This window comes from Mustela lutreola, chromosome 7 (genome assembly GCF_030435805.1).
Source record: "Mustela lutreola isolate mMusLut2 chromosome 7, mMusLut2.pri, whole genome shotgun sequence".
NCBI classification, from domain to species: domain Eukaryota; kingdom Metazoa; phylum Chordata; class Mammalia; order Carnivora; family Mustelidae; genus Mustela; species Mustela lutreola.
In genome coordinates this window covers 119,482,875-119,499,275 of record NC_081296.1, presented here as the reverse complement: position 1 = coordinate 119,499,275, position 16,401 = coordinate 119,482,875, and the positions used below count along the sequence as shown (strand labels likewise).

General features: G+C 34.3%; 1 protein-coding gene across 14 annotated transcripts in view; it reads right to left on the bottom strand.

The window, feature by feature from the left end:
• GPHN (gephyrin) overlaps nucleotides 1-16,401 on the bottom strand; it is a 641,151-nt gene that overhangs the window by 237,496 nt on the left and 387,254 nt on the right. For all 14 annotated transcript variants that reach the window (XM_059182361.1, XM_059182360.1, XM_059182367.1 and 11 more), the window contains 2 exons: nucleotides 6,777-6,843; nucleotides 758-1,030 (listed from right to left, as the gene is read on the bottom strand). In XM_059182361.1, the coding sequence (XP_059038344.1) occupies nucleotides 758-1,030; nucleotides 6,777-6,843 (340 nt within the window). The remainder of the gene's footprint in view (nucleotides 1-757; nucleotides 1,031-6,776; nucleotides 6,844-16,401) is intronic.

Genomic DNA, 16,401 nt, shown 5'->3' with positions numbered 1-16,401 from the left:
AAACTTTAGGAATTCCTTCATTAGGTTTTCAATCTTGTGTTCTCAATGAATTATCATTATTCCCAGCAATGATACGTTATTTTCCGAAGATTTTTAAGTATACTGAGTAGATAAAGTGACTAAATTTATGCAAGTACTGTATTGTACTCTATTTACTACCAAAATCGCCTAAAGAGAATTTGTAATACTTTGGTACTATTCTAATAATATTTATTACTTTACTGAATAAAAAATGTGAATACATTATATCTATTTCCTCTTTATACCACTAAGGTGATTTGGGTCAAGTAAAATTTAAAGAAATGTTAACTGCTGAAAAACCCATCTTAAAAAATACTACTCTTTCTCAACTAATTTTTTGAATCATCTAAGGTCTCTTACCTTCAGTTTGCAGCTCCTTTATGAATTTGTGAATATTTGATGTTTTAAATATATGAACGTTGTATATTTAATATGGCCACAAAAATGACATTTCCATAGAGTTCTTAAATGTCACATTTTACCTATTTGCCTATTACTTCAATAAGTAACAGCAATATCTATAATGTCTCATAACCGAAAACAAACTTCAATGCTTTCAAGGACTCTACATTATGGCGGGCACATAGCTATGAGTGTCATGAATATCCTGATTCTTTTCTAAGGATGCCCTGAAGAGGAACTGAACTCAAGAAAAAAACTGGATGGAAAGAGGGATGAAATCAGTACATTTATCTGTGGTTCCTTTAGATCTTTGGGTCTCTGTCAGCAGGCTTACCTTGGCAGCAATGGCTGCTGCAGTTATATGTGATGAAGAACTATCTTCTGTTGAAGCAACACCACTGTCTTTCTTCTCTTCTTCCTCTTCCTCACATTGAACCCCTTTGTCTTCTGTCTGTTTATGTGGGCTAGTTGTGGGAGGAGGGGACAGAGGAGGTGGTGGGGAAGGTAAATCTTCAAGTTCATCATGCACTTCCTTTACTTTTACAATGGCATCACGTAAAAGGTCAATGGCATGAGGTAGAGCTGGCAGTATAAACTGAAAGCATTCCTGTATGCAAGAGGAAGAAAAAAAATGAAGATAAAGCATGTTTATAGGCAGATAAAATGGTAACAGTCAACTTACTTGTGATTTGGGATCGATATTTCTCTCCATCTATCTTAAGAATGAATAATATTGAAAATATTATCTTTGCAATGTGAAATATGAAGTAAACATGGTACATAGTATTCTCTGTAAGCTGTAGAACTAGAGTACTATATAAGCATATAGTATATTTTTCTTAAAGTAAAATTTCTATACAACTTCAGGTTTTAATACATTATGGGAAAGGCAGGAAACAGTTTCACCTTTCTAGTTAGAGCAGAACACTAGAATTAACAAACCAATTGAGGAGTGACTTATTTTATTCAGAGAGCTAAAGTTCTGACTATTACCATAAAATATAGCTAGGCAACATTGTGTAATATACAAAAAATGTTTGTATAGAGCACTACATAAAAATTAACATAGTTTCCTACTCAAGTGTCCACTATAACCTATAATGTATCACCAAAAGAGAATAGGTGAGAACTTTAAAATCAGAACATAGGGCCAGAGATGTTTGTGGAATGTGTTCAAGCACAGGTCTTTCTTTTTAACATTTAAAGTAACTTACCTTAAAATTTAAGATGTAAAGAAATATCTTAAAATTTACAGAGGGTTATGGGAATTCCTGTAAGGGTACCTGATCTTTTGACTTCTCTTTATATGGCTCAATCATTTTAGTAATAAAAATTATATAGCAAAGAATTTAATCTTGACCAACAACAACTCTGGCCTTTACTTTCAGCTTTTGGGAGGTGAACTGTAGTTCCTGGTCTTGCCTAAAAGGAGTGTCTTTGTTTGCCTGAGATTTGGCCACTGGACAATCTAACAATTTGGATTATTATGAGGACTTTAGGAAACAAGATATTAGTTTTGCCTGTGGAAGGAACTGGGGACTAAAGGCCTAAGTTTCCCCTCTGGGAAGGATTAGACTAAAGGTCAACCATATGGGTAATATGTGATCAAGTCCCAGTAATAACACTGGATATCAAAGGCAAAGGTGAGTGTGCTAGTTAGTGATATTCTGTATTATCTATTTTATGGCCAAGAAGAGGTAATGCTGTCCCTGGCTCCATGGGAGAGGATGATTAGAAGTTCCTCATTTAGTACCTCTCAGGATTTGCCCTATGTGCTTCTTCTCGTGGCTGGTTTCAGTCTGTATTCTTTCCCTGCAATACACCACAATAGTAAGTACAACAGTTTTCAGTGAGTTCTGTGGGTCCTTCTTGTTAATTATTAAAATTGAGGGTGGTTTTAGAAACCCTCTAAATTGTAAGTTGGTGTCCAGAGTGAAGGAAGTCTTGTGGAGTGCTCCAACTTTATAGTTGGCTAACTTTTACAGTTGGCCCAAAATCCTTACAGTTGGTGTTAGAAGTGTGACTCACTAGAAAGATCCTGACTCATGTGATCATGAAACATCATTTGGGCAGAGAAAGGAAGACAGGAAGAGCCTGGATAAACACAGGGTCACCCACAGAATGCAACTGCAGCTGTGCTGTGATTAGTTATTGGTGATAGAAGTTAGCAATGGAATTTTGAAATGATAGATCAAATGTCAGTGGATGCATAAAGAAAAAAGGTAAATTTATAATCTCATAGTTATTGTTATTTGCACTAGCTAAAACAAAAGGAAGAATGTTGGGGTGAATCCTGATGTTGTGCCAAGCTTAGATTTTGGCTGATCTAACATATAGCTGCTGGTCCCTGAGCTGCTTCCAAAAAAAATGTTATGCGGAAATGATTAATACTGAATAAAGTTAGACTTATTCCTAAGAGAATGGAATAAAGAAATGAGAGATTCAAGAGACCTGTCCTATAAAGGTAGAAATATTTAAATAATAATTAAGAAATGAATGAATAAAGTGGGCATTGCTGGGGGCAAAAGAAAGGTGTTAAGCAGCATCATGGGTTGAGCAGACAGATGGGAGCACTGGTCTCCCAACATTGAAGGGTCCTAAACAATCTCTATTTACCCTAGTTTGAAGGAATTTTAAAAGCTGGAAGGCAAAGATAACTAAAAGAAACCTCATCTTGAATCACCTTAAGTGATGGTCCCATAATCTTATCAAGATAAGGCCTGACAAAAGAGTGTAAAACCCTTGGTACAAACCCTGCCTAGAAATCCAAGGCCATATGCACATAAATAGATAAAATGGTCAGGGAATGGAGAAGATACTTTTCTGGGATTTCTCAACATGGGATCCATAATGTAAATACCTGTTGAAGTTCTAATGGGAGGTACAGTTAGATTGAAAGGATACAGGAATGAAACAGTTGATGTTATTATAGTGAAAATTGGGATGAAAAGTAGAATGTCTGGACAATGAACTTCATATGAAGTGATAAGTCTCCTTTACCTGATTGTATTATGGGGATGGATATTGTGTTTGACTAGACAATTCTTCCTTTACCTCATACTGTAAAATAGAAAGCATATAAACCCACTCTTCCACTAGTATACATAATACATGTTAAGTGGGAATAAATAATATTGCCTGAGTCTACACAGATCATTAATTTGGTGTACAACAGACCTGAGTGGAGTGCAAACTGGGTTCACGGAAGAAATCTGTGAGTGCCACCTAGCAACAACTGCTGGGACTTTGGGCCAGAAAATTTCCATTTGAGAGAAAATTACTAGCTTGCTATTGGACTTTAATTGGGACTACCCTTATGACTGAAGAACATAAAATAATCTTGAAAACTGAAATATCCATAATGTCTTGAGAATATCAGAGAAATGCTCTAATGGGGAAGGCAATGCCCAAGAGAATTCCATAATAAAATGGAAATGGTGCATATAGGATCATGCTACCAGGAGAATACAAGGAGGTACTCACGAGCAGGTAGCCTCTTTTCACCTAGGGCCGACTTCGGAGCCACCTGAGGAGCTGCTGGATCCTATGGCCACTTGGGCCACTTGGGCGGTGCCCTATAAACAGCTTTCTATTGATCAACAAAGAGCTGCTTGGTTTATGGATGGCAATTCCAAGATGAAGGGACAGCATCCTGTTTGGAAGGCCGCCACTCTGATTGAAGAAGGTAAAAACAAATCAGCTCGATAGGCTGAACTGCATGATGTTTGCCCCTATGTTTGGGTTTTTACCAACTCATAGTAAGTGTTCAGTGGCCTGGTCATATGGTCAGGCAGAAGGGCAATGGAAAATTGGTCTACCAAATGGATGCTTGTATGGGGCATAGCTTATGGAAGTCACTCTGGGAATGTAAGGGTATGTTTAAGTAGGATACATCAAGGCCCATCAGAAGAACCCCCTTTCGGAAATGGAAGGTAATTGGAACTGGTGAGCAGATATCCCAGTATGAATGCTTGACATGGCACCTGGGCCCATGAGATGAGTGGGCAATGGGGGGCTGCAACAATGCAGATATGTGCTAAATTGATATATTCTTCTTGCACCCACTGAGGCATTAAATGCCAATAAGAACTGTTCTATCTGCTAACAAAAAAGGCAGACAGCAGAAGGTTATGCAGCATATTCCATAGGGGAAAGTCCTGCACATAGCTAGCAAGTTGGACTGATGCCGCTAGTCCCTTGAGGCTACAAATGAATCCTAACAGGAATAGACATTTACTTTGGACTGGGCTTTGCTTACTCAATGGTAGATGCAAATACTCATATACTATAAAAGGACTAGAACAGAAAATATCGTACCAATGACTGCAGAGTCACATTCCTTTAGACCAAAGTACACACTTTCATATTCAGAGCAACGATTTGATAGAAAATTGGAATGGACTATGGAAACGTTTGTTGTCTAAAAACAGAGGAGCATGGCTTATATGCTTTCATTAGTGACCATTAGTGTGTGGTCACATTCAACAAGAAGGAGGCTGAGGGAGGGTCCCCACTAAATATAGTCCTCTACCTTTCTAGGGAAGAGGGGGCTGGGACACGATGCTGGTATGACTATACTTTTTCTTTAGGACTATACTTTTTCTTTTATCATATCACACCAAGTTTCTTTTTTTTCTACCTGATGTTATAGTACCAAGGATCAAGGCTGCAACTGTGCATCCCAGAGCAGGATGATTCTTTAGCAGAAACTATTAACTATACCTTTAAACTTTACATCAGAGTTCCTAGGGTCTGATGGCGTAGATTATGCCTGATTCCATCTGGCCAAATTGGGATTAACAGTGAATGCAGTTTTATCACCTGGTGTTTGAGACTGCTCACTAGCAACCCTATCTTGTATGAATGGAAAAGGACTAAGCAGGTGGCACTTGTTAAACAAGTATTACTGGTGGCAATCCAGACCAGCACAGTGGCCAAATCAACTATCTCATTAAAAGATTTTCAAAGGAAAAGTCTGAGTATAAATGGAAGGAAGAAGGAATGGTAACTGGAGGTAAAGGAATGAATAAATGGGTTATGTAACGAGGGAGATCAACTATATTGGTGTCTCAAAATCCTTAGAACAAGAGAGGATATTGTTTCTTAGCTCAGTTGTAACAGATGCCAGAAAGGTTAAAGTCATATGTTGGTGAGACTATTCCTACTTTGGGAACCTGACAAGCCCATAAGCCTGAATAGCATACCTCTGGGAGACATTTTGATCACATGATATAATGATAGAGTAGGCTAACTGTTAATGTCTATGTAGGACTCTAATAGTGTGCCAGTTACCTTTTCACTCATATTTCAGGTTATATCCACAATTCTACTGTGAAATGTTACAATACTGTCATTGCTAGTAAGATTATAATACTGATATTGATGATTATATATATTGGGAATACCAATACCATACCAATGGAAAATGGCCTAAACAAGACAGCTAATGTCTGTGGTAAATAGTTCTGTGGAATTGTATCATAGGATAAAAATAGTAGATTAAGGTAAAAAATTATATATTAGTATTAAAATATGAAATATGTATAATGGTTTTAAAGGATAAATTACCTATTTCTCAAATTTATCCCTATCCCACACTGAATCCTCTAAATCTTAGATATATTCACGCTGATACTGGTGTTATATCTGTAATATAAATGCTGTAGTAAATATAGATGCCCAGCCAGACAAATACAATCATTTTTTCTATGAGAGATCTTTGGCCAAAGCCAGGAGATAACTTATGTAATGAAAAATTAACCTTACCCCAGAGAGTTTGGCCTTTGCTTTCATTTACTGGATGTGATAGGAATGTCTTTGTTGCCTGGCAACTTGGTCTATCAGACAGTGTAACAATGTGATTTATGATGAGGGCATTGGGCATTTTGGTGTCTGTTTTGCTTCTGGAAAGTGTTGGGGACTAGGAAAGAGCCTAACCTTTGGACAGGGTTAGAGACTAAAGGCCAGCCTTATGGGCAGCATGTGATGAGCCCCAGCAAAAATTCTGAACACTGAAGGATTGGAGCTTTCCTGATTGGCAATACTCCCTGAACTGTTATACACTGATGCCAAGAGAGTAATGCATTTACCTCTCTTCTAATCTTGGTTAACTTTAATCTGTATCCATTCTGTGTCATAAAGCATAACTGTCAGCTTAATATCCTTTGGTGAGTTCCGTGAGTCTTTCCGGTGAATTACTGAAACTGAGGGTGGTTTTTGGGAATGCACTAAATTGCAACTGGTGTCAGACACTAGTGAGGGCAGTCTCATGGAGTCCTCTAACATTTTGGTTGACTAACTCTCATAGTTGGTAAAACTTTACACCAAATCATATAAATCTCAAGTTTGCTTACCTGAGATCCTTTCTTGCTACCTGGCAGGTTAATTATGAGAGTTTTCCCTCTGATTCCACATACAGGCCTGAAAGGAAAGAGAATGGATGAATACTAAATTGCAATGAATGGTTGGTTTAAATACACTCAACAACAAAGATCAATCATTGTACTTACATGCGAACAACTGTTTTAGAATAAAATTGTTACAACTAGGGGAGGGGGGCAGGGGGTTGGGTTAGCCTGGTGGCGGGTATTAAGGAGGGCAGGTATAGCATGGAGCACTGGCTGTGGTGCATAAACAATGAATCTTGGGACAGTGAAAAAATAAAATAAAATTTTAAAAAATTGTTACAACTAGAGATTCACCAATTGCTATACAAATTGGGCATTCTGGCTGAGGTTTTTACAATAATGGTTGGTGTGGTAGATTGGAAAAATGTACTGAACATGAAATAAGAATAAATTAGCCAATTTAAAGAAATAATGGCCAAAACATCTTCTTTCTCAAATTTAGCTTCTTCATGTCTCATATAGTTCTAAGATTTCAATGAGATAAATGTATTAAAAATGTGTAGCATAGTCACATTTATGTTCAAAGTCTAACACAAAAAGCAATCAAGAGTTGAGTGAGACTTACATTTGAGCTCTTGCTTCTCAGAAAAGGATGTAAATTTAAAAGTAAAATAAAGTTTCTCACAAATGAATGGCGGTGGGAAGAGTTTGGAGAGCTTAGCTGCTGAAAGAGCCATTGAAGAACATGGACAAGTAAAAGAAGAAAGGTCTTTCAGGGATCACTGAAAATTTCCAAGCTACTTTTAAACCAAGTGGTTAAATAAGAAACATAAAACAGTAGAAAAGCACTGGATGAACAGGAGTCAAGAGCTGAAGGCGTAGATTTCGTATAAGAGTTGGAATCATACTCTACCAATAATTGGCTATGTTCTTTTACCTGGTAACATCTCATTTTCATCATCTGAAAACAAAGAGATTAGTCTATTTCTAAAATTTTTGACTAAGATTTTAAAAGTTGTATAAGAACCTTTTCCCAAAACTTTTTCCTAGGAATGATTTTATTCTTTAACTACTTTAACTTTCTGAAATAACATAAAATTGTCATATTTTATTTTTTTCTTGTGTTCTATTCACAAAGAGTCAATAGCTATTTATTTTAAAATTTCCATATTCTTTTTAATAGAGAAACAATTGAAAAATAATATTGTATTAGTTTTAGTGTACAAAAATGATGTAATATGTGAATATATTGTGAAAGGATTACCATAATAAGTTTAGTTAACATTCATCACTACACAGTGACTAATTTTTTTTCTTGTGAGAACTCCTGCAATCTACTTTCTTAGAAACTTTCAATATACAATACAGCAGTATAATACATAACCTACTTATTCATTCCTTTACCTCCTTACTATTAATTATTGTCAACATGCTGACATTATATCCCTAAGATTTATTTAACTTGTAAGTGGAAGTTTGTGTTTTTGACCACCATCTCCCATTTCACCTACTCTGCAATGCCTGCCACTAATCTATTTTCTGTATTTATGAGTTTGGTTATTTTTAGATTCCACACAGATGTGAGATAATAAAGTATTTGACCTTCTCTGTCTGCTTTATTTCATTTAACATAATATACTCAGGTCCCATATATGTTTGGTGCAAGTGGCAGGATTTCCTTCATTTTTATGGTTCAGTAATATTCCATTGCACATACATACCATAGTTTCTTTATCCATTCATAGAGAGACATAGGTTGTTCCATGTGTTGGTTATTATAAATAATGCCACAATAAACACAGGGGTACTCATATATTTTCAAGACAGTGATTTCATTTCTTCTGGATAGATGCACAGATGGAAATGCTGGATCATATGGTAGTTCTATTTTTAATTTTTTGAGCAACTCCCATACTCTTTTCCATGGTGACTTAACCGATTTACATTCCCTAACAGTACACAAGGGTTCCCTTTTCTATGTATCTTCTTGTTATCTCATCTTTTTGATAATAGTCATTCTAACAGATGTAAAGTGGTACCCCATTGCAGTTTTGATTTCCATTTACCTGATGACTAGTGATATTTAGCATCTTTTCACATACCTGTTGGCCATTTTGATGCCTTACTTGGAAAAATGTCTATTCAGATATTTTGTCTATTTTTTAATTGGATTTTTTTTTCTACTGAGTGGTAGGGGTTCTTCATATATTTTGGATATTAACTTATTAGATATATAATTTGTGAGTATTTTCTTCCATTTCATAGGTTGCCTTTTCATTTTGTTGATGGCTTCCTTTGTTGCACAGGTTTTCAGATTGACATAGTCCCATTTATCTTTGTTTTTGGAGCCAAATGCAGAAAAGCGCTACCAGTACTGATGTCTACAAGCTTATCCACTATGTTTTATTCTAAACGCTTTATGGGTCCAGGTCTTACATTATGTTATAATGTAGGATAATTATATTACAACTGAATCTATATTGAGTTGGTTTTTATGTATGGTTTAAGGCAGTGGTCCTATTTCATACTTTTTCATGTAACTGTCCAGTTTCCCTGGCATTTATTGAAGACACTATCCTTTCCCCATTATATCTTCTTGGCTCCTTTATCATGAATTAATTGACCATGCATATACATATGCATGGGTTTACTTATGGGTACTCTGTTTTGTTCCACTGATCTGTGTGTCTGTTTATATGCCAATACCATATTGCTTTGATTATTATACCCTTTTAATATAGTTTGATCAGGAAGTGTGATGCCTCCAGCTTTGTTCATCTTTCTCAAAATGCTTTGAATATGTGGGGTCTTCTGTGTTTCTACTAGGAATGATTGATCTATTTCCATAAAAAAAATGCCACTGGAATTTTGAAAGGAATTGTACTGAATATGCAGATTGCTTTGGGAAATATGGACACTTTAATAATATTAATTATTTCAATCCATGACCATGAAATATCTTCCTATTTATTTGTGTCTTTTTTTTCATCAATATCTTGCAGTTTTCAGTGGATAGGATTTTCACTTCCTTGGTTAATTTTATTCTTTGGTATTTTTTGATGCAATTATAAATGGGATTATTTTCCTAATTTCTCTGATAGTTCATAATTGGTGTATAGAAATGCAACTGATTTTTAAATACTGATTTGTATCCTATAACTTTACTAATTTCTTAGTTCTAACATTTCTTTTGATGAAGTCTTTAGGATTTATTATATATAATAGCATGATATCTGCAAATAGGCAGTTTTATTTCTTTTCTGATTTGGGTGACTTTTATTTATTTATTTTTTCTTACCTAATTGCTCTGGTTAGGACCTCTAGTACTATCTTGAGTAAAAGTGGTGAGAGTAGGCTTCCTTGTTTTGTTCCTGATCTTAGATGGCTTTCAGTTTTTCACCATTGAGTATGATGTTAGCTGTGGGTTTGTGATATATTATTATATTTAGGTACATTCCTTCTATATCCATGTTGTTGAGAATTTTCATAATGAATGGATATTAAATTTTGTCAAATGCTTTTTCTGCATCTGTTGAGAGGATTATATAATAATTTTTATCCTTTATTTTGTTAATATTTATCACATCAATTGATCTGTGAATTTTTTTAAAAGATTATTTATTTATTTGACACAGAGAGAGAGAGAGATCACAAGTAGACAGAGAGGCAGGCAGAGAGAGAGGGGGAAGCAGGCCCCCTGCTGAGCCCAGAGCCTGATGTGGGACTCTATTCCAGGACCCCGAGACCATGACCTGAGCCGAAGGCAGAGGCTTTAACTCACTGAGCCATGCAGGCACCCTGATCTGTAGTTGTTAAACCATCATTGCACCCTGGAAAAAAATCCCACTTCATCATGGTCCTTTTATGTACTGTTGTACTCGGTTTGCTAATATTTCGTTGATGGTTCCTCTATCAGTATTAGGGATACTGACTTGTATTTTTCTTTTCTTCTCTGGTTTTGGTATCAGGGTAATGCTGTTCTTATAAAATGAGTTTGGAAGTGTTCCCTCCTCTTCTATTTTTTGAAAGAGTCTGAGAAGGATTGGCATTAATTCTTCTTTAATTGTTTCATAAAATTCAATAGTGAAGTCATATGGTCATTGACTTGCTGAGAGGTTACAAATTATTGATTCAGTTTCCCTACTAGTAATTGGTTTGCTCAGATTTTCTATTTCAAGATAAAGTCATGGTAGGTTGTATGTTTCTAGAAATTTATCCATGTCTGGTAGGTTGTCTAATTTGTTGGCACACAATTGATCACAATAGTCTCATGACTTTTGTATTTCTGTAGCATCAGTTCTGTTTCCTCTTGTACAAATGATTTTATTTAGCTGAGTGCTCTTTTCATTTTTCTTTGGTGAATCTATTTTTTAAAATCTTCTCAAAGTATCAGTTCTTAATATCTTTGTTTTTTTTTTTTTCTGTTGTATTTTTAATCTCTTTTTCCTTTATTTTTGCTCTGTTCTTTACCTTCTTCCTTCTAATAACTATGGGTTTAATGTTCATTTTAGTTCCTTGAGGTATAAAGTTTAGTTACGGCCTAAAGTTGTAGGCATTTAATGCTTTGAACGTCCCTCTTAGATTGCTTTTGCTTCATCTCATAAGTTTTAGTATGCTATATTTCCATTTTCATTTCTCCCATGATATTTCTTGATTATGCTTTTGATTTCTTCTTTTACCCAATGGTTTTTCAGCAGCATGTTGTTGACTTTCCATATATTCATGATTTTTCCAGTTTTCTTCTTGTAATTGATTTCTAGTTTCATACCTTTATGGATAGAAAAGATGCTTGATAGGATTTCAATCTAGTTAAATTTATTAAAATTTATTAAAATTTGTGTTGTGGGCTAATATATAATCTATTATGATAGGTCAAGATATTTATCATGGAGAATGCACTAAGTGTGTTTGAGAAGAATGTGTATTCTGCAGCTTTTGAAAGGAAGGTTCTATAAGTGTCTTCTAAGTCCATTTGGTGTAAAGTATCATTTAAGTTCAATGTTTCCTTACCGATTTTCTGTTTGGATGACCTATTCATTGATGTAAGTGGGGTACTGAAGTCTCCCATTATTATTTTATTTCTATTCTTCCCTTCAGATATGTTAATATTTGCTTTATATATTTATCTGCTCCTATGTTTAGTGCATAAGTATTAACAAATGTTATATCCTCTTGTTGGATTAACCCCTTTATTATGATACAATGATCTTCTTTTGTCTCATTACAACCCTCTTATTGAAATCTATTTTGTCTGATATAAGCATAGTTAACCCAACTTTCATTTTATATTGGAAAGTATTTTTTCCCTTCCTTCATTTTCAATCTGTGTCCTTATATCTGAAGTGTGGGGTCTTGTTTTTATTACTCCATTCAACCACCTTGTTTTGATTGGAAGAATTTAGTCCATTTATATTTAAAGAAATTATTAAGAAGAGTAGACTTACTATAATTTTGTAAATTTTTTTTCTGGCTGTTTTATAATACCTTTGATTTTTCTCTTGCTCCCTTCCTTTGTGATTTGATGGCTTTCTGTAGTGGTGGGTATGCATTCCTTTCTCTTTATTTTTTTGTGTGCCTTCTATAGGTTTTTGCTTTGGGGTTACCACAAGACTTACATAAAACAAAACTATAACAGCTGATTTTAAGTTGACAACAACTTAAGTTTGAACACATTCTAAAGTTCTATATTTTTACCCCTTCCACCATCTTGTGTTTTTGGTTCTACAATTTATATCTCTTTAAGTTGCTTATCAATTAACAAGTTACTACACTCTGTTATTTTTAATACTTTTGTCATTTAACCTGCACATTAGATATAAAAGGGATCAACCCATGATTACAACATTAGGCTTTTTAATTTCAATCATATATTCACTTTCACAAGTGAGATTCACTTTCATTTGTTTTTCTGTTATTAATTATCACCCTTTTGTTCCAGCTGAAAGAAGTCCCTTTAACATTTCTTATAAGGCCAGTCTAGTAGTGCTGAACTCTTTAGCTTTTGCTTATATAGAAAACTCTTTCTCCCTCCAATTCTGAAGAACAACTTTCTTGGATAAAGGAGTCTTGTTTGGCAGAGTTTTTTGTTTTGTTTTGTTTTGTTTTTCTTTAGCACTTGGATATTTTGTGTCTCCCCTTTTAGGCCTGCAAAGTTTCTGCTGAAAAATCTACTTGTATCTTATAAGGTTCCCTGTATATACAAAGTTTTTTTTTCACTTGTTATTTTTAACTTTTGACAATTTAATTATAATGTGCCTTTGAGTAGGTCTCTAAATTCATTTAATTTGGAACTCTTGGGTCTGGATGTCTATTTCCTTCCTCCGGTTAGGGACATTTTCAGCCATTATTCTTCAAATAAGTTTTCTGCTGTTTCTTCTCCATTTTCTCCTTTTGGGATTCTTACATTATGAATATTAGTCTGATTGATACTGTCCCATAAGTCTCAAACTATCTTCAACTTTTATTTCTTTCCTGTCTAAATAAATTCCAATTGTCCTGTCTTCAAGTGTGCTGCTTTTTTCTTCTTCATCTAGTATTGTTAAATCCCATTACTGATTGCTTTGGTTCAGTTATGTATTCTTCAGCTATGTGATTTCTGTGTGGTAGTTTCCTATATTCTTTGTTGTTTCTTATATTCTTACTTTGTTTGGACATTGTTCTCCTGACCTTGCTGATCATCTTTATAACCATGATTTTGATCTATTTTATCAGGTAAATCAGTTTATACTCCCTAGTTAAGAGTCCTTATGATTTGTCTCCATCTCATTAATTTCTGTTGGACGTCAATATATTTATAATTTATCAAGTTATAAATGGAACTTGGAATTTAATTTTCAAGAATGTAACTCTATTTCCCAAGAATGGTTCTAAGAATGTTCCAAGTGTTAATACTCTCCACCACAAGAGTATTGGCAAATACAAATTCAGTTAATTTTATTCTAACTTTTTTGAAAACAAGCCCAACCTATTATGTCTCTAAAATCACTTCATCTGCTCTATGGTCACACCCTAAATAGTAGTGCTAATAAAAGTATGCATATAAACTTCAATCAGTATTGTATGTGTATACATAATAGTTATATCTAGATTATTATTTTTCTCTGTGTGTTATATGTGTATGTGATATAATTAAAAGCTGTATTATACACATAAGAAATAATAACTGTTATTTTTGATTAATCTATTTGGACTTTTATTTTGCCAAAAAAATTAGATTGGGCTTTTAAATTGGCGCCATAAATTTTTGAATTTTTGAATGTTTAAAAATTAATTTTGAGAGAGAGTTTTTCATCTATAGACTGTCCAGTGTCATGACAAAAAGAAAATACTTTACATAACTCCTTTGTTTAATACAGTAATTTTATAAACACTATCTAATTTAATAATTTTTTTTTAGATTTTTAAATTTATTTGACACATAGAGAGAGATCACAAATAGGCAGAGAACTAGGCAGAGAGAGAGAGGTAAGCAGGCTCCCCGCTGAGCAGAGAGCCCAATGCGGGACTTGATCCCAGGACCCTGAGATCATGACCTGAGCCAAAGGCAGAGGCTTAACCCACTGAGCCACCCAGGCGCCCCTTTAATAATTTTCAAAAATACAAGTATTACAGTCTTAGTATATTTCAGTATTTATTACACAACTAAGGACTTGCACTAAATATTCTGGGATAAATGCATCTCACTTCCTTAGGGAGATTGCAAATGTAATACAAAACATTGAAGCATATAAACAAATAACCATAAGATAGTAGGTGATAGCACAAATTGGCTCAAAGTACCATAAGTATGAAAGAAAAGAAGTAGCTTTTAGGTGAGGGTATGAGGTAAGTGTTCCTGGGAGATGTAGCATTGAAGTGATTTTATAAAGGAAAATATTTGAACAAGTAGGACAAAATGGGGGTAGGGCAAGAAAACGAGGATAGTTTAGATGGAGAAGAAATACAAGGCAAAGCACAGAGACACAAAAGAACCAAGTTCATTTTGGTTATATTAAGTCTTTCATCTAGTGAGAGCATAGTGTACTTAGAAGAGTAATGTGAGGTAAGAGATACTAGTGGAAAGATGTGGAGTTTGATAAATTAGTAATTTCCAAAGTGTAGTCTCTGCACTAGCAATATATACATCATTTGGTAATTTCTTAGACATGTAAATCCTCTCATACTACTCCTTCCCTCTCCTCACTATATCAGAAACTATGGGGATGAGATATAGCACTCATGAAGCTCTCTAGTTGATTCTGTTCCAATGCTTAAACACTATTGTGATAGTGTGCTTGAATTTTGGTACTACTCTTTACTATTAATGTAATACTGGCTTAGATACTGAGTCTAATTCCTAGTTTTCAAAACGTAAGTTATTTTAAGGATTAATATAATTCTTGAAATGTGTTATACAATGCCTAGAACAAACTGGATAATTAATAAGCACCAGGCCAATTTTCACTTAAAAAGTAACTTGGAGTTAGATAATTAAGGTCATAAATTCACTGTAAAGCTCTAGACCTTTTTTTAAAGTTGTTAATTTCAATTCCAGTGTAGTTAACGTACAGTGTTATATTAGTTTCATGTGTACAATACAATGATTCAACAAATCTATTCATTTCTCAGTGCTCATCATGATAAGCATAATCTTAAATCACTTTCTCCTATTGCATCCATCTTCCCACCCACTTCTTTATTCTCTTTATTTAAGAGTCTATTTTAATTTTTCTTTTTTGCTTGTTTTGTTTCATAAAGTCCACATACGACTGAAATCATATGGTATTTGTCTTTCTCTGAGATATTTCACATAGGATTTTACACTCTAGATCCACTCGTTGTTTCAAATGATATGATTTCATTTTTTTCTTTTTTTAAGATTTCTTTTTATGGCTCTAGTATTCCACTATACACACATACCATGTCTACTTTATTCATTCATCTAAGGCTGGACACTTGCATTACAGTTTTAAATTATAAATGATGCTCCAGTAAACATAGGGGTAGATATATCTCTTTGAATTAGTGTTTTCATTTTCTCTGGGCAAATACCTAGTACTGAAAATTAATGGGTCATATGATAATTCTATTTTTAAGTTTTTGAGGAACTTCCATATTCTTTTCCATATTGGTTGCACCAGCTTCCATTCCTACCAACAGTGCACAAGGGTACATTTTTTTCTATATCCTCACCAACATTTGTTAATTCTTGTGTTTTTGATTTTAGCCATTCTGAGAGTAGTGAGGTGGTATCTCATTGTGGTTTTGATTTGCATTTCCCTGATCACGTTGATGAGTATCCTTTTGTGTGTCTGTTGTCAATCTGTTTTCTTTGAAAAAATGTTCATGTCCTCTGTCCATTTTTAATTGAATTAGTAGGGCTTTATTTTTTTTCTTGGTGTTCAACTGTATAACTTCTTTATATATTTTGGATACTAACCTTTATCAGATATGTAATTTGCAAATATCTTCTTGCATTCAGTATGTTGTCCTTCAATTTTGTTAATGTTTTCCAAAAGATTTTTATTTTGGTGTAGTCCCCAACAGTTTAATTTGCTTTTGTCTCCCTTGTCAAAAGAGACATATCTAGAAAAATGTTTCTACAGCTGATATCAAAGAGATTACTGCCTATGTTTTCATCTAGGAATGTTAT